This window comes from Moschus berezovskii, chromosome 2 (genome assembly GCF_049115385.1).
Source record: "Moschus berezovskii isolate FMDL1 chromosome 2, NW_MosBer_1.0, whole genome shotgun sequence".
NCBI classification, from domain to species: domain Eukaryota; kingdom Metazoa; phylum Chordata; class Mammalia; order Artiodactyla; family Moschidae; genus Moschus; species Moschus berezovskii.
Genome location: NC_142461.1, coordinates 47,134,609 through 47,159,465, shown reverse-complemented (window position 1 = coordinate 47,159,465; position 24,857 = coordinate 47,134,609). Strand labels below are relative to the sequence as shown.

Here is a 24,857-nt window from a genome sequence, read left to right as displayed (position 1 = left end):
CAGTAAGGCCATACAACCATCTCATTCTCTGTCATCCCCTTCTCCTCCTGCCCTCAATCTTTCCTAGCATCAGGGTCTTTTCCAGTGAGTCAGCTCTCCACATCTGGTGACCAAAGCATTGGAGCTTCAGCATCAGGTGACCAGTGGTTCCTGGGTGGGTGATTGGCTCCATGGCTGACAGTGACTCCTGAGCAGCGGATTGGACCCAGGGCAGTCAAAGGCAGCAGTGAGTCTGAGGTGCTAGACATCCAACATCACCTCCAGCCTTCTCCAGACCCCCTTCCCAGTCACTCTAGTAGGGCCTTTGTCTTGACTCCTAGCTGCACATTGACCGACACCCAAAAGCCAGTTAAGGTTTAAACAAGCTCAACAGACACCAACAGTGGGACAACCATGTCATCCAGCTGTGTTGAGTGGCAGAAGGGCATGTCCTACTTAGGACCGGACAAAATATGGTCCACTGGAGAATGGAATGGCAAACCACTTCAGTATTCTTGCCTTGAGAGGCTCATGAACGGTATGAAAAGGCAAAAAGAGAGTTGTGAGTTAAGTTTTATTTGAGGCAAAATACCCAGAGACAGCCTATCCAGTAGCTCTTTGGAACTGCTCCCAAGAGGTAGGGAGAGAAGTCAGTATTACGTATGGTTTTACTGAAAGGAGTTAGTGCCAGAAAGCACATATCTTGGCAGAAAGTTGGAGCTAGTGACAGAGGGGCAGATGTTTCCATTAATGATTTTAGTGCTTTTCTAGATATGAGAAGATGCAAGAAATTGAGCTCAAAAAATATTTTCCTGAAAATACCTATTTGAAGATCTGTTCTGCCAGTTTCTCCCAAAGCAAACTCCTTTCAAGGTGTGTCAAAGGTCAGTGACTGAAGTGGCTAGTGACTTCATTCTTATACTGTAGAACCAGATGGAAAGCAGCATTTTTCAGTTTGGCAGTAAATAGTGTCTTTACAGAGATAATTAGGATTAAATGAGGTCATTAGGGAGAGGCCTAATTCAATTTAGCTGGTGTCTTTCTAAAATGAGACTAGGAAACACACCCAGAAGAATGATGAGGTTAAGACAGGAGATGGTCATCTACAAGCCAAGGAGGATGGCCTCAAGAGTAAACAACCCTGCCCACACCTTGATCTCCCAACTTCTAGTCTCTAGAACTGTAAGAAAATTTTCTGTTGTTTAAGCCACCCAGTCTCTGATTCAGTACTTTGTTTTGGCTGCTGTTAGTGCATAACATGGATTTGCTGGTGGCTTAGAGGATAAAGCGTAACATTCGGAGAAGGCAATGGCAAGCCACTCCAGTACTCTTGCCTAGAAAATCCCATGGACAGAGGAGCCTGGTGGGCTACAGTTCATGGGGTCACTACTAGTCGGACACGACTGAGCGACTTCACTTTCACTTTTCACTTTCGCGCATTGGAGAAGGAAATGGCAACCCACTCCAGTGTTCTTGCCTGGAGAATCCCAGGGGCGGTGGAGCCTGGTGGGCTGCTGTCTGTGGGGTCGCAGAGAGTCGGACACGACTGAAGTGACTTAGCAGCAGCAGCAGTGCATAACATTAAAAAATGTTATTTTGGTGGATACTGAACTTGTAACTTTGGTTTCTAATTAGTGAGGTTGAACATTTTCTCTTTTCTCTTGTGAATTCCCCATTCATTTCTATTCCTCTTTTGAATGTACAACTCTCTTTTGTCCTATTTGCATTCAGTTAAACCCATTTCATCTTTGCCTTTATCAAGTTTGTAAACTGAGAAATTCCTTTCCTCTTCGGAGGAATTCTTTGAAACGTTTTAGGTTTTTCTTGTGTATTCTTTAAATAGGCAACTCTTTTACCTATCTGGAACTTTGGTATATCATGTGAATTCTTTTGCTTTTCTCCTTGTCATTTACCAGTTACCCTAACACAACTTATAGAATAACTCTTCTCTTTTTAAAAAAAATGATTTTGGATCTTGCTTTTTAAAAATTTTTTAATATTTATTTTTGGCTGTGTTGTGTCTTTGTTGCTGTGTGTGGGCTTCTCATTGCAGTGGCTTCTCTTGTTGCAGAGCATGGTCTCTAGGGTGCATGGGCTTAGTGCTCTGAGGTGTGTGGGATCTTCCCAGATCAGGGATTGAACCTGTGTCTCCTGCATTAACAGGTGGATTCTTTACCACTGAGCTACCAGTGAAGCCCCTGGGTACTGGTTTAAATAAACTGTATACACTGTTAAGTTTCCCAACCAGGGATTGAACCTTCCTCCCTGCACTGGAAGCATGGAGTCTTAACCACTGAACCACCAGGGAAGTCCTACACTCTATTATTCTAGCCTCATTTCTCACATCATAACACTTTTAATATTTGCTACTTTATAAAAATTGGGATTAATTCCTTTTCATTATATTTTAAATTTTTATCATTTTTCTTATAAACTTATTTTAAAATTATTATACGGAGTTCCCATCACTTACTTGAACGACAGTTGGTACAAATTGAATTGAAAAAATGCATGAGTTTTCTTTTCAACTCATTGGTGAAATAGTAACTAATCTATCCACTTCCCTAAATTGATTAAAAGTTGAGTTCTATGTATTAAAATTTATCTATTTACATGTCTGTTAGCTTCACAGACTGAGCTCCCATGGAGTAGGCAGTGTTGTATGCACCTTTGTCTCCAAACCTGGAAGAAGCTTAATAAATGACTAGTTTTAGTAATTAAACAAATCTTCAGAAATACCCAACATAGAGAGTATAAATGTGTTACTAAATGGATCTGGAAATTTCCAAGTTCAACCAAGATATAAATTTTAACTACTCAATTTGCCATTAACCAAAACAAAAGGTCTGCAAGCCTTCTACTCAAAAAGAGAACTCCAAACCAAGATCTAACAGGACTGAGGAATTCTAATGAATTCAGGTACATTTCTACAGCAGAGGTTTCAGGCATAGTTTGTTTATACTGTCCCTTGTACTCATCCTACTCCCTCTGCTGTGAAACCATGATTATCTGGCAACTGCTGATAGTCTGGGTCAAGGGTTGGCAAACTGTTTCTGAAAGGGCCAGATAGTAAATATTCTAGGCTTGCAGAATATTTGGTCTCTGTCACAGTCAATCAACTCTGCTGCTGTAGAATAAACAGCCAGACTCCCTGCATAAACATAGGAATGGCAGAGTTCTAAGAAAATGTTTCTTGAAAAAACAGGTGCCCAGCCAGAGGGCTGCAGTTTTCCAGCCTCTAGTCTAGATGGGGAATCGTGTTAATTTCATTTTAAAGAGAATTTGGGTTGATCAGCAATATTCTAGTCTTCTTAGTAGTTTACGGGCTTCCCTGGTGGCTCAGACAGTAAAGGGCCTGCCTGCAATGTAGAAGACCCAGGTTCGATCCCTGGGTTGGAAAGATCCCTTGAAGGAGGGAAAGGTTACCCACTCCAGTATTCTTGCTTAGACAGTTCTGTGGACAGAGAAGCCTGGTAGGCTATAATCCATGGGGTCGCTAAGAGTTGGACATGACTGAGCAACTAACACTTTGACTTTCAATATATGGAACAGATATCAATCACCCAACTGCTAATGTAATCAGTGAACCAGTCAAGTCAGTGTGAGTGGACAGAAATCAATGTTCTGAGTTTTGATCCTCACTACCTACAAAAGGCCCATGGGTGCAGTCAATATACTTCCTTATCTATGAGATCCTTATGGGTACAGCTGAGCAGACCTAAGAATGAGTTCAAAGAACCCAAAATCAACATATTGGCAACACTAAAAACAACAATGGCACAGTTTGGAATAAAAATTGAGGGAATGTCAGTCAGAACAAAAACATCCTGACAATCAGTAAAATACTCTTAAGGGTGGTGACAAAATTAAATGATATGTTTGGAGAAGAAACATATCAAGGGTGAATAGATTTAGAGACTGTCATATAGAATAAAGTAAGTCAGAAAAACAAATATTGTATATTAACACATATATGTGGGACAGTGAGTAAAAGCGGAGACCTGATTTTCCCAATCACATGCTCTTTTGAGCGCTTATGTCCTTAAGCAGGGGGACAAAAAAAAATCTTATCTGATCTACTAAAGACTTATTTTTCTGTATTCTATCAAATATCTTATAAACAAAGATGTTCACACTTGGTTTACTCTGACAGATGAACTCTATGTGACATAACAGGGTAAAGAAAAAGGAAATTGATAAAATAATATTTTAAATACTAGGTTTATGGAAAGATCATCACTTCAGATTGTGATTGTTAACTTATATTCTAGGATAACTAGACTGACTGAAATCAAATCACTGTCTAAACACCTTATGAAATTCTATCACAGAGTCAGAAGAATTCAGACTGTTTCATCATTATATATAAAAAAAAAACAAAGCTGCAGAAAAATGCCCAAAGACATTTCCTCATTGGATGAACAATGTGAAGTCTTATTGGTCATAGGTTAACTATTTGGTGTATTTTATATTTTGAAATTGCCAGAACATTCCCATGGGAAGAAACATAGCTGTTATTTTTGTGGTTAAAAAAGAAAAAAGATATCAAGTATAAGAAGTGGCAAACCAAATTTTGACCCAAAAAAGGCCTTAATACTAATTCTATAAACTAATGATTAAATTAAAAAGGTGAAACAAAACCTGAGGGCATTGATATAACTGGCCACTCAGTTTATTGGAAGGTATGGGAGACATCAATAGTAACAAGAGGATAACTGCAAGCTAACTCCCAAACTGCACTTAAGAATCAAAACATTAATTAGATCAGCTATCTGCAGAAATGATACAAAGAAATGTTCTGTATCATTTTTAGGAATACGCAAAGTCTAATCTAGGTGATCTACACAGTGAATAGGACATAGTTCTTGATCCAATCAATGGTATAGTCTGATAAATGACCTGATTAAGTGAGAAACCTGATATGGTTAAGAAGGCAGCCTCCTTTACTGGCTGCTGCTGCTGCTGCTAAGTCACTTCAGTCTCCGACTCTGTGCGACCCCATAGACGGAAGCCCACCAGGCTCCCCCGTCCCTGGGATTCTCCAGGCAAGAACACTGAAGTGGGTTGCCATTTTCTTCTCAACACTTACTCCTCCACACCAGAAGCTTTACACCCACTGTGTCATTTAATCCTAACAAGAGTCATATGGAGGATTATTTATCAGAAAATTAAAGCTTGGAGATGTTAACTTGCCTAGTTAATAGCAGGAGGCAGAGCTGCGATTCAGACCCAGACCAGGACTCTACAACTAATTGTATTTTCCAAATGGATTATCTGTAAAACTTTATCCTGTGTTTATGTATTCCTGCATTTTTAAAAAAGATATGCTTTAAAAAGATGTTCCATGGGCAAATCAGTTAGGGAATTCTGAGTGTTCACTGTACTCCAGGACTTCTCTGGGCCTTTACTATAAATTTAAACACCAGGGGAAATACCTAATGGATTGACTGGCCTCTCTAGGCTCTTTATTTATCTTTCCTCTAACTGTACAAAGTAAATAATTAATAGAAATATTTCTAGGATGTGGAGTACGTTAAGGCTGTATATTGCCACCCTGTTTATTTAGCTTATATGCAAATTACATCATGTGAAATGCTGGACTGGATGAAGCACAAGCTGGAAACAAGATTGCTGGGAGAAATATCAATAACCTCAGATATGCAGATGATACCACCCTTATGGCAGAAAGCGAAGAACTAAAGAGTCTCTAGATGAAAGTGAAAGAGGAATGAAAAAGTTGGTTTAAAACTCTCAGAAAGTTAAGATCATGGCATCTGGTCCCATCACTTCATGGTAAATAGATGGGGAAACAGTGGAAACAGTGACAGACTTTATTTTTTGGGGCTCCAAAAATCACTGCAGATGGTGATTGCAGCCATGAAATTAAAAGACACCTGCTTCTTGGAAGAAAAGTTATGACCAATTGAGACAGCTTATTAAAAAGCAGAGACATTATTTTCCCAACAAAGTTCTGTCTAGTCAAAGTTATGGTTTTTCCAGTAGTCATGTATGGATGTGAGAATTGGAATATAAAGAAAGCTGAGTGCTGAAGAATTGATGCTTTTGAACTGTGGTGTTGGAGAAGACACTTAAGAGTCCCTTGGACAGCAAGGAGATACAACCAGTCTACCCTAAAGGAAATCAGTCCTGAATATTCTTTGGAAGGACTGATGCTGAAGCTGAAACTCCAATACTTTGGCCACCTGATTTGAAGACCTGACTCATTTGAAAAGACCCTGATGCTGAGAAAGACCGAAGGTGGGAGGAGGAGACGACAGAGGATGGGATGCTTGGATGGCATTACTGACTCAATGGACATGAGTTTGAGTAAACTCTGGGAGTTGGTGATGGACAGGGAGGCCTGGTATGCTGCAGTCCATGGGGTAGCAAAGAGTCAGACATGACTGAGCAACTGAATTGAACAGGATGTGGTAGGAGTATGTAATAAGGGTGCTCAAAAATGCCTGGATTTGACAGTCAGCATTTAAAAATGAATGTTGATATGAAAATACAAAGTTAAACACAGGGTTTTTTTTTTAATTAAAGAAATGCATTAGGTAATAGTCATAGAATATGCTCTAAAAATAGGACTAAACACTGTTTGGTCCCTCTTGGTACCAGCAACTCATAGAAGATCTTAGTTGTAAACAAGCTGCAATCTTTGACATAATTAAAACTGAGTAAACCATAATAGGTGTGTTCCCTGAATATTTTGCCAAGTATTTGTCCAGGTCTATTATAGCTACTGAGCAAATGGGTTGGCATGAATAGTTATGTCCTTAATGTGTACATCATTAAGAGGTCGATATGTCTTCTCATTTACGGGTAACTTCTCCAGTTCATCTAAAGTCTCCAGACCATCTATCACCCTGAAAGAGAAACAATATAATGTTTGAAAATTTCCTAGGATTGAAACATAATATCCAAATACCTACAACAATTACAGTCTTTCTAAGAGAAAACAACAAAGTCGTACAGTTTTTTGAGTTCTCCTGTTGAGTATACAATAAGATACTGCTTTGATTTTCTGCCATAAGTAGGGCCCAAAATTCAAAAACAAAAATTCATGTTTATGCCTTTAGACAAAAGTAGCAATGGGTAGCAAGCAATATTCCCATCAAAGTATCTAAATGATGTATTCTGCCTCATTCACATGGATTAGCTACAAATGGGGAAGGATGACAGTTATTCTAAGTACTGTCCTACACTGAAGGTTCTGAAGTGGGCAGCTTCTTTGTACTTTAGTGTTTAAATGTGTTTTTATTTTTTGCTTCTAAACAACAAAAAGAAATACTGAAGAGAAGATCGACAGCTAAGCCCACTTCCAGCAAGCCCACTTCATGTTTCTATCAGAAAAAAAAAATATAGCTGTTTTTCTAATATGTTCTAGAAACTTAGTCTACTAAGACAAAGTGGCTTTTTAGATTATACCTCCTAGTGCAATTTGAATCAATTCCTAAGACTTAGAGTAGGTACTTTAAAAATAACAGATTGCCATTTTATTTTACATCTCCACTAAAATGTTATTATAGCCAAAGCCTTTTGATTTTACGCCCAAAGGCAGGCAGTTAAAGTCTTTAAATTTTAAGTTTTAAAGGCTTTCCCACCTTCTGGGTCAGTAAGAGAAAAAAAGAGGGTGCAGGGAAAAGATCCCAGGCAAAAAAGGGCATGTAGAGTTGAGGTTAAGTATTTGGGAATGAGTACCTTTCAGAACCAGCAAAAGCTATGAACCATTTTCTCAGAAAAATGTCTGTGCATGTACAGAAAAGAGTTTCAAGGAGTTAGTAGACTGAAGGTTAAGAATTCTTGTTCTAAATGCTAGTGTTTTTTAACCAATTCAGTAAGATAGGTCCTACTAATTACTAATCAATAATTCTGAATGGTGGGTTAGGGAGAAAATAAAAGAAAGGGAGTGTAAAGATTATCCATATACACATAAAAACTACTAAAGACTATAATATTACTTTTCATTGAGTATTAATCTATAAATTAGGCATGCATAATAATAAATAAGAAATGAATAATAATGAAAAAAAAGGAAAAAGAAAATAATAATGAAAAAGAAAAGTTGTAGACTCTTGTATTTTTAATTAAACTAGCTTGGCATCCAAACTGTTAAATAAACTATAGAACAGTGCCTTGGTTTATTGAACACAGTAAATAATTTGTTGACAAACTGACTTCCTGTTGATTTATAAAAGCAATTCCCAGGGATAGTGCATCTAATGGATTTTCTTGCAGAGACTGCTTAAAGTCTCCTCAGGATTCCATTCCCCTTTCTTCTTACTTATAGAGGCCTGATTTTATTGAGATGGCAATATATCTAGCTGAAAACATTTCCTACCCTCTCTTGTAAGTAAGGCCTGGGTCTTCCAGGAAAGTTCATTAAAAAGGGACTGATTCAGCTGGCAAGCACCTTTCGCCTTTCCTCCTCCTTTCTGCTTGGAACACAAATGTTCTGACTGGAAGTTTGCTGCCCAAATTGTAACCATGAGGTTGTAAAGTAATTAGCCTCCAATTAAAATAAATAAATTTTTAAAAATTAAAAAAAAAAAACAGGTGAATTTCAGAATGAAAGCTAATGATGGCTGAGAAAAAAGAAAGGCACCTGGGACATCAATGACATACAAGAACCACCATCCCAGTTCATCTTGTTTAAGCAACTGTTTTTCAGATGTGTTGATGCAAAATGCTATTCTGAATGAAAACAATACATACTGTTAACTTGCATAAGATCCTGAAAAAAGTGTTGGTGCTTCTTTACAAAATAACTGAGGGTGAAAGAGGTTGTAAATTACCCAAGGTCACATGGCTAATAAGTGATGGATGTCAATTTCAGGTACATTTAGCTCTCATACTGCTCTTTGAATACTAGTTACGCCATGATCACAGCCATTCACGTATCCTTTGCAGTAAAATTCCAAACCAGAATACTCACTTTCCAAATACTGTGTATTTCATGTCCAGATGTGGCTGCTTCCCATAGGTGATAAAAAACTGAGATCCATTGGTATTTGGGCCATTATTAGCCATAGATACAACACCTCTAACACTGTGCTGAAAAGGACAGACCAAAGTATTAATTGTTTTTACATAAGCATTCCAAATATAGGACTGAAACAAGACATGCACTCTTCACCTTCCCAATATTTAAGAGATCAAGAAAACATGTAATCAGTTTCCATCAGGGCTAGTCCAAATGTTCAGTTTCTGTATTATCTGTATCTCTGGAAACTTGTATGTAAATTATTTATATACCAAATCATATTCCTCAATTTCATCTTTGGAGAAGTAGAGCCACAGACACTTTCGGCAACACCAATGTATAACAGAAATAATCCTTACATTTATATTAAGGAACAGTGTGCTGGCATGAAACCATCAGGCAGACAACAAAACCAAAATCCCCATAATCTCTTCACATATACACTGGATTCTGGCTAGTTTCTTTATCTGTAAAACAAGGGAGGTTGGACTAGTTCAGGGGTTTTTTCATAATTCAAATTCTCACAAGGGTAAGCAGATAATAAATTGATAATTGGGCAGAATGTAAACATTAGGGAATGGTGGAATCTGGCAAAAGGAATAGTGTATCTCTTGCCTCATGACATTTACAATTTTTTTAAACCAATGGCTATAGAAAGTGAATCTGTGGGTCTTCCACTTATGTGCAGTCAGTTCATAAACCAGGACTGGATGATCTAAGGAAGACCTCGTCTAATATTCATTACACTGTTATACAAGGGAGTGTGTACAGGAGTTAAAAGGACTTTATCAATAAGATTGAAGACAGAATTGTCTTACAGGGAGAAGCCCAAATATAAAATACACTAAAAGTAACTCCAATGACTACTCTGTCCAATGCTATTCATCATCAGACACTAATGAGACAAACCACAGAGATGCAACTACACAGATATTAATGCTTTACTGTCTCCCTAAAAGGTGACTACCAATCAAATGTATTTGATGCATCATAAGAATATATGTACCACTTACAGTATAATAAAATAAGCAACCAGTAACCTGTTTCCAAGCTTTAAGAATTAAAATTTACCAAATTGTTGCATATGCCTATATGCTCCTCTCAGCTATTACTTCAGCCTCTCGATGTGGTAACTAGTATTCTAATATCTTTATAAATGCCTGAACAATATATTGTTTCCTTTTGCTGGTTTCTGAGTTCTATAAAATAGTTCATACTATTTTTAGTCTTCTAGAAAATGATTTCTGCACTTAACATAATGTTTCTAAGATTCATACATGTATTATACATATTTCTTTCGCTGTATAATATTTTACTACTGAATATACTACAGTTTGTCCACTGAAAGATTGATGGACATTATTTTTTGATTTTTGTTATTACAAGTAGTACTCTAGGAACACACTTGTACATGTTTCCTAGTGCACATGTACATGAATTTCTTTAGGGTAAATGTGTGGGAATGGAATTTCTGGGTTAGAGTATGTGACTATTCACGTATCCTCAATTCTGGTATGTTAGAAAATAGTTCTTAACCTTGCTTGTGTAGGAATCACCAGGGAACCTTAAAATATAGCCATGGTCCTAATCAGTTCTACTGTTTTTCTCTAGATTTAGGGAGATAAGGCCCTACTCTTTTTTTTTAATTTAAAACTTCTACAGGTCAATCTGTCAGCAGCAAAGTTTGAAAATCACTGGTATAGGATGACAGATCAGTACCATGGAAACAGGTATTAATTAATGCCTAAAAAACTGTTTCATTTCCAATTCAGGAAAAGGATGACTTTTTAAACAATTTATCACCTCCTAACCCAGGCATGAAATTAAAAGATGCTTACTCCTTGGAAGGAAAGTTATGACCAACCTAGACAGCACATTAAAAAGCAGAGACATTACTTTGCCAACCAAGGTCCGTCTAGTCAAGGCTATGGTTTTTCCAGTGGTCATGTACAGATGTGAGCGTTGAACTGTGAAGAAAGCTGAGGGCCGAAGAATTGATGCTTTTGAACTGTGGTGTTGGAGAAGACTCTTGAGAGTCCCTTGGACTGCAAGGAGATCCAACCAATCCATTCTAAAGGAGATCAGTCCTGGGTGTTCATTGGAAGGACTGATGCTAAAGCTGAAACTCCAATACTTTGGCCACCTCATGTGAAGAGTTGACTCACTGGAAAAGACTCTGATGCTGGGAGGGATTGGGGGCAGGAGAAGGGGACGACAGAGAATGAGATGGCTGGATGGCATCACCAACTCGATGGAGGCGAGTTTGAGTGAACTCTGGGAGTTGGTGATGGACAGGGAGGCCTGGTGTGCTGTGATTCATGGGCTCGCAAAGAGTCGGACACAACTGAGCGACTGAAATGAACTGAACCCCAACTTTGTAACAATATTTATGATAGAAAAGCAAAAAGATAAATTATTCCTAGGCACAGTCCAGAGAACACTGAAGTGAATATTTTTAGAAGTTTTGCTGAGTACATTTTACTGTAACTTCAAAACAATATACCAAATTACATATTCAGATTGAAAGACCACACAATAAATTGTTAACTGACTTCATCTCTGGGGAATTGAACTTTTTTTTTTTCTATGCTGAATATTTATTTATATGCACTTCTCTGAGACCTAGCTGAGATCTACCATACACATTAAGTGAAGCTAAAACACAAATATTCAAATATCTAAGAGAAGATGATAAAAAGCTGGCAACTGATAACAGGCAATATTGCAACCCGAAGGTCTGACAGTCTCTCCTTCCCACTCTCAAAAGAGACCAATGATTCATGTCATTCAACATGACTTTTACAGTGAGACATGAAGCCCCACAGGTATATTACTGATTAAACATTTCAAATTGGACACAAAGATGAGCTCACTTAATGTCAAGATTCATGTGATGGTGAGATTCCACTCTATATTAGGCTAGAACTGACATTTATATTTCCTCTCTGACATCACTTATCAAGCGTGAAAAACTACAAAAAAAAAGTATATTTACTAATTATTTTAACCTGTATTATTACAACATATGTATCGGTTTCCAAGTGTAAACACAGCATGAAAAAATAGATTCTGAAGTATTTTGGATATACCTTAAGATATTCACTGTATTCGTCTTCAAACTTCTTGCCCCAGATACTGTTACCTCCCCTTCCAGTACCTATATTACAAGACAAACAAATGAATTATCTAATTAAAGGTGAAAGGGTTCATTTTCTAAATGTAAGGGCTAGTTTATAATAGCATAAGCCTTTAAATACAAAAAAATCTGATATATCCTTTCTTTTTTCCCCAAAATGAACTTTAAAGAACATAAAATTAAAGTATCTCTGCAAAACCCCCAAACCCTCCTTATCAATATTGTTCATATTTTAGGGCTTGGTGCTAGTAGCTTCTGCTTAAAAATTTCTTACTAACGTAAGTTATAAAAACCCCACATGCTTTTATTTTTCTATTCTTTATCTAGTCTCTTCTTTACACTATATATTCAATTCCCTACGTATTACTGGAAGCACTTACCTGTCGGATCTCCCGTTTGAACCATGAAACCCTTGATATTTCTATGAAATATACAGCCATTGTAGTAATTGCTGGCACAAAGAGCCAAGAAATTCTGGAGAGTAAAAATAATGATTGAGAAATGTAGCAGAAACATATTTTAGATAACAAATGAATTGTATTTACTGAAAATACTGCAACAACCTATTTAAACGATGTCTTTTAGGCATTACTTTGGATATAGTCACTGACTAAAACTCTTCAATAGCTTCCTTCTGTTCCTGAAAGAAAATACAAAATCCTCAGCAAAGCCTAGCAAGCCCTGGGTGACCTAGCCTATTTCTGCATCTCATGATAATCACTCCTTCCCGGCTACTTACTGTGTTAACTGCATCAGCCTTCTGAAAGTTTATTCAAAAAACGCAGGCTTTCACACCTTGAGGCCCTGTACCTATTTCTATACCTGGAAAGTTCTTTTTTATAAGTCCTTCTATGGAGATGCCTTCATTACCTTTCACCCTCAGTTCTTAAAGTGTGGTACCACTTTCTTGGCAAGCCTTGCCCTCACCTTCTTTTAAATAAATCCTTTCCCATTATTCTCCATCTCAACACTTTGTTTCCTTCAAGGCATTATTTCCCTCTAAAATTACTTTTTTTTCTAGAATGAATTTCCCCCCTGCCTATCAGGTAAATAGTAGCTCCACATGAGCAAGGAATGTCTCTTGTTCATCACAGAAGTTCCAGATGCTGGCAAGATAGCTTCTCATAAGCAAAATTGCTAAATGAATGAATATATATAGCTGACTCTTTTTTTCCTTTCTTGTATTTTTTTGGCCATGCCACGCTGCTTATGGGATATTAGTTCCCCAACCAGAGACTGAACCTACACCACAGGAGTGAAAGCACCAAGTCCTAACCACTGGACCGCCAAGGAACTCCCTTTTTCCTTCTATCCTTGTTATTTAAACAAGTGAAATAATATATGGAACAGTTCCCCTATATTTCTTGAGAAAAATGAGCCAAAAGAAAAAGATACCAGCCACACTATGGTAAGAGAAAAATCACCTACTCTTTCTTTAATTCACTTTTAACATCAGAAAAAGAAGTGTAGGACTTCCCTGGTGGTCCAGTGGTTAAGAATCTGCCTGTCAATGTTGGGGACACAGGTTCAGTCCTTGGTCTGGGAAGATTCTATATGCCGAGGGGCAGCTAAGCCTGTGTGCCACAACTACTGAGCCTGTCTGCCAAGGGCCCATGTTCTACAAGAGAAACCACCGCAAAGAGAAGCTGGTACACTGCAAACAAGAGAGTAGCCTCTGCTCCCTGCAACTAAAGAAGCCCTGCATGCAGCATCGAAGACCTAGCACAGCTAAAAATTAAATAATTTATTTAAAAGAAAACGAAGTATACATTAGATCAGAAATTATGACTGCTGGTTTTTCTTGACAATGGTTTTATAGAAAAGTTTTCTATTTTTTGGGGGGGGAATGCCATTTAAGTTAGGTGACTCAATTTCAAAATGGTTACCCTATTAACTCATCTTTTATGCATACATTATGGTACTCACTTCACATGTTTTGGGTGTCCTTTCACAGAAGACTTCTATTTTAATATCACCTACATCTGTATGCAATGTCACCGACTAAAAAGAGAGAGAATGTGAGGAAAATGAGATTTCTTCAGGTGATTTTGTGCACTGTATCATTTCCCTAACTGGATATTAAAGATGACTATCTGAATAAAAACAGAAACACTATTTCAGAGATGATCTATCCACATAGTAGCTCTTGAGCGATAAGTTGCATTTTTTCAAAATTATTTCAGCAGTATAAAAAAAAATTCCAGAGAAATGTAAATGTTTAGGTAAAATGGTATCTATGCTAAAAATTTGGGAGCAAATGCTATGATGGTAATAATTATCTTATTTTAATTTTTCATCAATAAAAACGATTTTCATGTTAGTATGACTGACTTAAATAAGTAATTCACTAAGTCATTAATATTTATTGAAAAATAATAAGAAAAACTTTTACAAACATAGTTGTTGTTTTTTTTACCATTTCCCTTATATAATTTAATTGTGAGAGTTGAAGAACAATTTCTTTCTCCACTAAAGATAACAGACATAAAAAGCATCTGTGTTTTCAGATCCTATATGCAGAGGTAACCAGAGTACTCTTTCTTTCTTGCCTTTTTGCTTAATCTATTCGTTGGCAGTCAAAATACTCCTTCTGTTACCCATTCCAGAGAGGCTAGAAAGCTTCTGAGACTTCTTTTTTAATTTCTCTTCTTTTTACAATAGTATCTAGCAGTCAGAGTATGACTAAGTTGAAGAAAGAGGGCAGGAATGTGTGTGTGTGTGTGTTGGTGGGGCAGAAATGTGTGTGTTGGGAGTGTGTGTGTGTGTGTGTTGGTGGGACACACTGCTTTCTTTCTATCTCCGACTCCAGTTGTCCACCTCAGATCAAGAGCAAAAGAATCCAACGAAAATGATCACACCTGACTATGCTCTTCTGCAACAACCCCTTTCCTTCTCTCTCTCTCCTACCAATCTTTTTCCATATAAGGGTAAATTCTGTGTTGTTTAAGTGAAAAACATAATTTAATTTTGCCTTTGCTGGTTTTGTTTAAAATCATTTTACACTGTATAGTTCTTCAGCTTATTATTTCTGTTTTGTCATTGAAATTTCCATGCAGTTTTAATTCCCTTGAGTTTCTAAAAAAAATTACTTATTATGAAAGACATTCATAAGAATTCCATAAAATTTACCATTTTCTTTCTTGATGGTTTCAGGAAGCACTGTTACTTTCTCAGAGTTTGTTGACAGAAGTTCAAAAACGAGCCTCTATTTACAAAAGAAAAGAGAATTAAGTTCATTTCCCTCTCTTAACTCACACAAGCTCAGCTTTATGGCATATTTAAAAGAAAAAGTGTCAACGAGTACCCATTCTACCCAAGTAATAAAAATTTGGTTATGGAAGCGATCAGGCGAAAAACTTCTCTTTCCCTGCTCACTTCTCAGGGGCCGAGTACATTCCCGCCTTGGGGTCCAGGCAATGGGTGGTCCCCTCGCCTGGAACATGTACACTCAAACATCTGAACGGCTGGTTTCCTCACCTCCAAATCTCTGCTCAAAAGTCTGGTTAAACCTGCCTTAACGATTTCCTTTTCTCACAGCACTTAGCACTAGTATACTATTATGCTTTACTAGTCGTCACCCTCCCCGCCCAGAGCAGTTCAAGAACTAAAACAGCGCTCTGCAAGCACTTGAGTTAAGCTAACGAAACAATAAGTGACGTTACCCCATATTTACTTAACTACTTCGATTAGCACAGTTGTTAAAACAGCAAAGATGCAATTTCAGGCGCCCCCACGGGTCTGTAGATTCGAAATGCCACCGGAAGTCGAGCAAGAGACCCATTAGAGAGAAGGCCCCTCGCCTGTTCGCGTCCTCCCTTCCCCCCCACCCCATCTGTAACCCAAACGAGAAGAACTAGGGAGAGAATGCAGGGTTTATTCCCCACCAGGTACACTTCTGACCTTGAAAGGGGGCTCTTTCAATAATTACACTAGAACAAGAAGCGATAATTCTGGGCAACCTCTAAAATGGAAAGGACCGCTTCCGCCCGGCTCCCGCGTCCCGCCCACTTTCACAACGTCAGGAAGTTCCGCGCAGGACCGGAAGTAGCCCTCGCGGAGGCCCGGGACTGGTGAGTCTTGGGAGAATTAGGTACCGGCGTGGGTAGCTGAGCCTTCGGTGGCGGGCTGTGGCAGCACCCTGATAGCCTCAGGGCAGAGATAGGCGCGGAAAACCGGGTTGCCTCCTTGCCACCTGCTCTCTTCATTGTCCTGGAAAACGTCTGAAGTGGGACTGGAAAAAGGGGGGCGCAGTTTGCAGGCTGTGAAGTGGCCCTGCTAATGATACTTAAACAGCGCTGACTCTAGGCCAGGCACTTTTCCCCAGCTTTACGATTAAATGTTGCAACAACACTGTGAGCTGGAAACTATTATTTCTGTCCTTCAGAGGTGGAAACCGCAGACAGCTGTGGCTCTGGGAGGCAGGCTGGTTTTAGAGTCTGTGGTCGCCTCCCATTCTTGTTAATTGTGGCTTCAAGCTACGCAGCTTCGTTGTGAATGGGGAGTGTTTTGTTACCTTTAAGTCCTACAAATTTAACAGTAAATAAATCAACACCGGCGTGGTAGACCACTAGAGCTTCACTTTAGCCCTTGCCAGATGTAGAAGAGCCTGTAGCGTGGAGTAATTAGTATCAGGACCTGGAATCTGGAAATTGGAAGTGGTATGTGCTGTGGTGCGTAGTGCCTCAGTCGTGTCCGACTCTTTGTGACCCCATGGCCTGTAGCCCACCAGTCTCCTCTTTCCATGGGGATTCTCCAGGCACGAATACCGAAGTGGGTTGCCATGCCCTCCTCCAGGGGATGTACCCAACCAGGGGTCGAACCCAGGTCTCCTGCGTTCTCCCGCATTGCAGGCGGATTCTTTACCAACCGAGCTACCAGGAAAGCCCGCAAGTGGTATAAGGACACTTAGAAGATCTTCCAAGACCCCAGTTCAAGGGTTTGTGGAAGTTCCACATCACTTCAAACCATATTTTGAATAAGTGCATTAAATGTAAATTTTCTTTGTGTACAAATAAAAGTTTAAAAAATTGTTTCTGAAGTTAACGAGTTACAAGTATTTCAATTAAAATTTACAGTTGACTGCTTTCTTGCTAATTTGCATACCATGAAATGCTTTTCTTCAAAAAAATTTTCATAGATACTCAATTTAAGAATTGAGCTAACAGTGTTATCTTTTGTATTGGATACAGATGGCTAGAAGGCTTTGACAGACTCTGCGGACAGAGTACCCTGCATCTTCACCTCTCCCACCTCTTGATTCTGGCCTTTGTATGGCACCAAGGTGTTTGTTCAGGGGCAGCATCTCCTGCCCCTTTCCTGCCTTGACCTTGCCCATTCACAGTGACCGCCTCTGCATCTCATGGTTCTGGCTACTGATAAACCACTTAATTTTTTATATATGGTATCATTACTTTTTCTTGATAAAGCAACTTTTTTTTTGTCCATGCCCCACAGCTTGAGAGATTTCAGTTCTACAACCAGGGATCGAACCCGAGCCATAGCAGTGAAAGCCGGAATCCACACTCTCTAGGCTTGTGCAGGGTGACTTAAAACATATTAATCCATTTACTCCTCCGGATGACTTATGAAATAAGTTATAGTATCTCTGTTTTGTAGATGAGAGAACAAGCTCAGAGCGCTTGAGTGACTTACCTGTGATACCATGTGCTGGTAAATGATAGAACCAATATTTGAATTTAGGTATGGCTTCCCTGGTGGCTCAGCAGTAAAGAATTTGCCTGCATCGCAGGAGATGCAAGAGACGTGGGTTTGATCCCTGGGTCAGAAAGAAGTCCTGGAGGAGGGCATGGCAACCCACTCCAGTATTCTTGCCTGGAGAATCCCATGGACAGAGGAGCCTAGCCGGCTACAGTCCAGTGGGTTACAAAGAGTTGGACACGACTAAAGCAACTGAGTGGGTTTCCCTGATAGCTCAGTTGGTAAAGAATCTGCCTGCAATGCAGGAAACCCTGGTTTGATTCCTAGGTCAGGAAGATCCGCTGGAGAAGGGATAGGCTACCCATTCTAGTATTCTTGGGCTTCCACTGTGGCTCAGCTGGTAAAGAATCTGCCTGCAATGCGGGAGACCTGGGTTTGAAGCAACTGAGTACGCATGCCATCATGTTTTGTTTTTTTTTTTAGTGTAAGACTACAGCTCTTTTGCTCATATACTTTGCTGTCTAAAAAGGTTTGAGTCTGTAAAGTGTACATGTGCTCCATAGTCTGTGTTTGACTTCAGATACTCAGTTTTACCTGACTTCTGCATGTTGTCATCTCGTGTACGCCTGGTCACCACGACAGCCCACCTGGTCCATTCCCTGATCTACAGTTCTTCCCGTTCCTTCATGGATCTGAAGGCTCTCCTTTCCTCTTTGAATGACTTTGCATCCCTCTCATTTGCTGAGAGTTGGGACAATGTTGGATTACTGGTGGAACCGAGCCCACCACACACTGTAAACACGCTCTTCCTGACCAATGACTTGACAGAGGAAGTGATGGAGGAGGCTCTGCAGAAGAAGGCAGATCTCATCCTCTCCTACCATCCGCCTATTTTCCGACCCATGAAGCGCATTACCTGGAAAACATGGAAGGAGCGCCTGGTAATCCGGGCACTGGAGAACAGAGTTGGGATCTACTCTCCTCACACCGCCTATGACGCTGCTCCTCAGGGAGTCAACAACTGGCTGGCTAAAGGGCTTGGTGAGAAGCCTCTTGTTCTTTCATACCTAGTTTTTTTCCTGTCAGTGTTTTGAAATTTTATAGAGTGTCTTTTCAATAGTGTTTTAACCTCTGTAGGGATGGGGACCATTATTCTGTTTTTATATATTTTAAAATAATCTTGCTGAAACCCGACAAATTATATTTGAAAATAAAATTTTATTCTTATTGAATAAAGACCACGTTGGAAAGCTTCATTTTTGGCTGAGCTTTGTGATTCCTTACTCGAGTGGCACAGTGCCTAGCACTCAGGCACTCCAGAAATGCCTGTTGAATTGAATTGAAAGCTCAGGCCTCTCCAGAATATATATTAGTATATTAGTCAGATAGTTTCATATATTAGTCAGATAGTTTCACTGGATTAGTGCTTATGCCCAGCACAATGAGGGAATTCAGTGTATATGTTTTTAGCTTTATTTTTGGTAAGCCTTTTTAGTTTCCTTGTGCTGAGCTGAAGCTTCTGTGATGATATAATTTGTATTAGTGTGGTCAAGTGGATTATGAGCTTTATGACTTTAATCATAGTTTACACAAGTAAATTTAGTAAGCAGGTCACAATTCTATATGTCATCAGAAATTCATGAGTCAGTCTTGTCCAACTTTCTGTGATATTTAAGAGTCTTCTGGAAAATAGTTCTGAAAAGAAATATGATTCTGTATGACAATACGAAATCCTTAGGTTATAGGGACTATTGGGTGTATATGTAAGGACCACGTTGTGTGTGTTTATTGTAGAAGCATCTAAGAATGAATCTTTTAAAGAATACTCATTTCTTACAGTAGTAGTTTTTCTTTTTAATTTTTTAAAAAACCCACAAAATCTCTTTTAACTCCTGACAATTTTTTTTTCTAGGTGTTTGCACCTCCAGGCCCATCCATCCTTCCAAAGCTCCTGACTACCCCACCGAGGGAACTCACAGAGTAGAATTCAGTGTTACCCACACCCAAGACCTGGACAAAGTCGTTTCTGCACTGAAAGAAATTGCAGGTGTATCTGTCACTTCTTTTTCTGCTAGGTACAATATATTTTCCTCTTTTTGTGTATATGTTAAGAATCTTTCTTACAAATTTTATAACCCTGCTATTTAAGTTTACAACAAATCATTTTCCTCTGGTAGGTTTACAAAACAGCATTCTTATCATTTGCATATGGGTCCCTGAGGAAAACTATGGGATCTTTTCAATACAATAAAAATGATAATGCTTATTGACTATTTTCTATGCAGGAAGGACTATACCATACATCTTACAGTATTTCTAATCCTCTTGACAGTGTTGAAAGATATTTTTACTTTAGGGTATGTAGATAAACCCTAGTGATATACTGATAGCATAGGTTTACTTTTATTAGTTCCCAGCAAATGATGATTCCCAAACACTTAAAAGGAAAAAATATGTTAAAATGCCTCTCAGATAGGCCAATCATTTATTTAATTAGGTCTGAGATACCAAAAATTGTTGGGACTAATTTACCCTAGTACCACATTATGCAGAGCTAGGACTTAACAATTATAAAAAACATCAAAGATAAATATAGTGACCTTTTAATAAAATGGAAATCTGTTAGCAGTAATCATGCCTTGGGTAAATCACTGGCTGTGATACTGCCGCTTTGCAAAGCTAAAATGGAAGTCCATATAGGCTACACCAAAAATGACTCTTTGATGAGTGGTTTTTATGTGTAGATACATTATACTAAAGCCATAGTAAATGTCCTATAATAGTATTGGGGGATTTCAAGATCCTTAAGGAAAATTATTTATAAGATTTTGCATAGATTTCAGCCATCGATATCTTTTACCATTCTGAAATACTGTGGAAATACTGAAATTAAAGTTATACAAATAGAGCATGAATACTTCAAACGATACCAAAGTCCTCCTTGTCCCTTCTACTCAGTCCCAAGATCTTCAACTCGAGTTGTCTTTTCTTTTGTTTTCAGAGAAGTGGGTATCTTTCCAAACATGTATAGGGACATGAAGGAATGTACAGTTTTGTTTTAGTCATTGTTTTTTTTTTAATTAAATGGTATGCTGTATTTGCCTTTTCAACTTGTCATAGTAATCTTTCCATGTAGATTTCTTATTATGAATGTACTGTAATTTTTTGAAGCATTTTGCTTCCTAACTGGTGGACCTTTTAAAGAACTGATACACATTTTGTTTGGTTCCAGTTTCTTCATATTACAGGTAGTATCTGGGACTTAACAATTAGACTGGGGACCAGGCATTGTTTTTGCTTTTTCTTTTCAAATCTCTGCAGATGGTTCCATTGTTGAAACTACACTTCCACATTATCTTATAAGGTATCCTTTAGTTCTCAAATTCTGTGATTATATTTAAAGTTCATGGTTAAATACAAAACTTTCTTGTTGCTAGTGTTTTTGGAGAAGCTCTCGGATATTCCTTTTTTTTGGGCCGTGCCCCGTGGCTTTTAGGATCTTAGTTCGCTGACCAAGGAGTGAACCCAGGCCCTGACAATAAAAGCACCTAGTCCTAACCACTGGATTGCCAGGGAATTCCCAAGGGTATTGCTTTTAAAGGGTGATTCAGGGACCCTCTGAATCATAAGCATAATGGGTGCTTTTGAAAAATGCATCGTGCTGTTGAATGGCAGAAACCAATGCAATATTATAGCAGAATTATCCTTCAGTTAAAAATAAAGAAAAATGTAGATTTTTTTGCTTTATCCTAGATCTGTGTGATTAGAATGGGATTTGCCTGAGAATCTGTCTGAGAAATTCTTGTATTCAATGATGTTTGAAAATTAACTTTTCTAGGGCTTTAAAAAACTTGTTTGCCCCAGCCCCATTCATAGATGTTCTCTGATGTTCTGTTTCACTGAGTCTATAGAAGAGTCCAGCAGCTGTTATTTTAAGAAGCCAGCAGGAGATTTCTGATGGCACGACCAGGACTAAGAACAGTTCTAGAACAGCAGTTTCAAAGTGAGGTCCCTGGACCAGCACATCAGTGTCACCTGAAACTTGTTAGATAAATTCTCAGCCCCCACTCAGACCTACTAAATCAGAAACTCTGAGGGTACGGCCCAACAGTCTGTTTTAATAAGGCCATGAGATGATTTTGATGCATGCTGAAGTTTGAGAAACACTATTCTAGAAAATGGTTTGGAATTAAATCCTAAATTCCATATAAATCTAATCTCCTATTACAGAGGTTGTAAACTATGGATTCTTTTAAATACATAAATTTATATAGATTTATATTTATTTGTTTATCCTAAACCAAGTGACTTTTTTTTCCAGAACTGATGATGAACAACAAACACGGCTCAGTCTGAATTGTACTCAGCAAGCTTTAATGCAGGTGGTGGCTTTTCTTTCCCAGAATAGGCAGTTTTATCAGAAGACTGAAATTCTGTCACTAGAGAAGGTAATAAAAGATATCTTATGTTACAGTGCAGTTTTGTTTGACAAATTCATATGTAAATTGTTAGTTCAACAGGTTATTAACTATTGCCTACAGTAGAAGCACAAAGTGGTGATGAAAGCATGTTGTGCCCTGGAAAGTTTATTGAAAAAGGGAGACATTTCAGGAATACGTAAATGTAGATATCTTAGTCCATTCAGGCTGCCATAACATGTTTGGACTTCTATAACAGAATACTGTAGACTGGATAGCTTATGAACAACGGTAATTTATTTCTCACAGTTATGGAAGAAGCGAAGTCCAGAATCATGGCCCTGGCAGACTCTGAGTGTTGCCTGATGGGAGCTCACTACATGGCTCAAAGACGGTGCCTTCTGTCTGTGTCTTCACACAGTGAAGGGGACGTGGGATCTGTCTGGAGCCTCTTTTCCTAAGCAGTAATCCAGTTGTGTGGGTTCCAACCTCATGATCTGAAAGTACCTCCCAAAGGCTACACCTCCTAATCTATAGGTTAGGATTTCATCCTATGAATTCGAGGGGACAGAAACATTCAGACCATGATGGGACTTCTTCATGATTAGAGACTCAGTTACAGATTCAGTCTCTTATTTTATACCCTCTGCCTGGACCATTTTATTCATTCCTTTAACTTGACGTGTGATGATCCCTGTGTCTTTACTTCCTGTCTCAGGATGCTTTCTTAAGGTAAAAGATAAAAAATTTTTTTAAAAACTGTTCCTATTTCCAGTCACTTTCTGAACATTTTCAACTTACAGATCTCACAAGTATTTAAAATCCAATATATACTAAAACTGACCTTATCCACATACCATGCTTTTAAATACAAGTTTTTTCTGTTTTATCGGTGACTCTAAGAGCTGTTTTATTTGCAGGTTTGCACAACTCTCCCTTGTTCCCATACATCCAAGCCCTGCTGATTCTGTCCCTAAATCTACAAGATGTTTCTCCTCTCTGTTTGCTCTGCCACCATAGTAGTTGAAACTCTCATGTTCCCTCCCTTGGGATATAAGACACAGTAAACTCCTGAGTGGGCACCTCCAGGAAGTCCAGGCTTTTCGGCTTAGAGTGTGTAGCCTTTCATGACCAGCAAGGACCCCTGTCTCCAGCTTCTTCTCCCTCCCCATCCCTTGCTCTGCATACCGTCTTTACTGTCTGCTTTTAGATCTGCCCTGTGTACTCTCGCACAGCTTGGCACCTCTGTACATGTTCTCTCTGTTTAGAATGCCTCAATAAATAAATAAAAAGGAAAAAAGAAAAAAAAATAGAATGCATCACCACGTCTCACCCTACCTCTAACCCACCACCCTGCACTTGACATCATTCCTTTCTTAACTCCTTTCTGGTTTGTCTTCAAGACCCAAGTCTTTGTGGAAGCTTATTTTACTCCCCTTACTTCAAGTACCCACCTTCCCCCCATCTCAACTCTGTCTATTTTGTCACTCTTTTGTGATCCCATTAAAAAATAGTACCTATCTTGGCCTTCCCTGGTGGTCCACTGGTTAAGACTCCATGCTTCCAATGCAAGGGGCAGAGGTTCGATCCCTGGACAGGGAACCAAGATCCCACAGGCCACTCAGCAAAAAAAAAAAAAAAAAGAAAAGAGAAAACTACCTTCTTAGGAGACTGAGCTCTTAGAAGTCAGAGAATGTTTTTGTCGGGTTTGCATTCCTAAATTTTAGCTTTTCTTTTTTTAATTTTTATCTATTTATTTTTGGCTGTGCTGGGTCTTCATTGCTGCGTGGGCTTTTTTCTAGTTGCTGTGATTGGGGGCTGCTCTCTCGTTGCTATGCATGGGCATCTCATGGTGGTGACTTCTCTCCTTGCAGAGCACGGGCTCTAGGGTCCAAGGGCTTCAGTAGTTTCGACTCTGGCGTTCCAGAGCACAGGCTTAATAGTTGTGATGCGTGGGCTTAGCTGCCCTGCAGCATGTGGGATCTTTCCAGATCAGGGATCGAATCTGTGTCTCCTGCATTGGCAGCAGATTCTTTACCACTGAACCACCAGGAAAGCCCTGGAACTAGTTTTATAGCAAGCTCATGGTACCCTTGATTTATTGATCTCAGTATTTGCTCTTTGCTCTATGGAATTGTTTCTAGGACTGATGATGTCCAGTTTTCCTAATTTCTGTTTCTCTACAGCCTCTACTTCTCTATACTGGGATGGGACGGTTATGCACACTGGATGAGTCTGTCTCCTTGGAAACCATGATTGAGCGAATCAAAAGTCACCTAAAACTATCTCATGTTCGCCTTGCTCTTGGAACAGGGAAGACCTTAGGTAAGTATGTCTTCTGTATTTGTCCAGCATACCTACTGATAATGTTGGGCAAACATTGAAACTTGTGGCTATGTCAATATGATAGACATGTGTTAGCAGCTCACAGAAGATGACTGGCTTACTTTATCGGCCAGAGTGGACAAGGTTATGCCGTGGTATATATCTCATCGGCCTAAACAAGATTTATTTCTCATTCACACTCCAGGTCCATCTCAGATCAGCAGGGGAGTCTGCTCATTGAAGACAGGTCTTGAAGAGGGAGGGTCTTAAACTGCAGTTAAACATTGTAGTCTAGAAATGATACATATTCTGTTCAACTCATTGTTCAGAGTCAGTCAGCCCAGGAAGAGCATGA

The 24,857-nt window shown here is 38.9% G+C and overlaps 2 protein-coding genes across 7 annotated transcripts in view; one reads left to right on the top strand and one right to left on the bottom strand.

Moving 5' to 3' along the window:
• Positions 1-4,053: 4,053 nt before the first annotated feature.
• On the bottom strand, positions 4,054-16,103 carry PPIL3 (peptidylprolyl isomerase like 3). Of its 5 annotated transcripts, none has more exons than XM_055398526.2 (7): positions 15,764-15,868; positions 15,231-15,306; positions 14,028-14,102; positions 12,482-12,575; positions 12,055-12,122; positions 8,918-9,036; positions 4,054-6,848 (listed from the first exon to the last, which is right to left on the bottom strand). In XM_055398526.2, exons 2-7 carry the CDS (start codon positions 15,231-15,233, stop codon positions 6,722-6,724), a joined length of 486 nt encoding a protein of 161 aa, XP_055254501.1. In that variant the 5' UTR covers positions 15,234-15,306; positions 15,764-15,868; the 3' UTR covers positions 4,054-6,721. The 5 variants fall into 5 exon arrangements, with proteins under 5 accessions (XP_055254501.1, XP_055254502.1, XP_055254503.1 ...); XM_055398527.2 differs by having other exon boundaries at positions 15,780-15,839; XM_055398528.2 differs by having other exon boundaries at positions 15,775-15,822.
• The window catches only part of NIF3L1 (NGG1 interacting factor 3 like 1), a 21,261-nt gene continuing 12,461 nt past the window's right edge, over positions 16,058-24,857 (top strand). Inside the window, exons 1-5 of one of the 2 annotated variants that reach the window (XM_055398521.2) lie at positions 16,058-16,171; positions 18,340-18,800; positions 19,672-19,834; positions 22,081-22,207; positions 24,364-24,502. In XM_055398521.2, coding sequence (XP_055254496.1) covers positions 18,365-18,800; positions 19,672-19,834; positions 22,081-22,207; positions 24,364-24,502 — 865 coding nt within the window. In that variant the 5' untranslated portion in view covers positions 16,058-16,171; positions 18,340-18,364. Of the gene's footprint in view, positions 16,172-17,860; positions 18,801-19,671; positions 19,835-22,080; positions 22,208-24,363; positions 24,503-24,857 lie in introns of those variants that run through there. The other variant, XM_088828414.1, reaches the window with a different exon arrangement.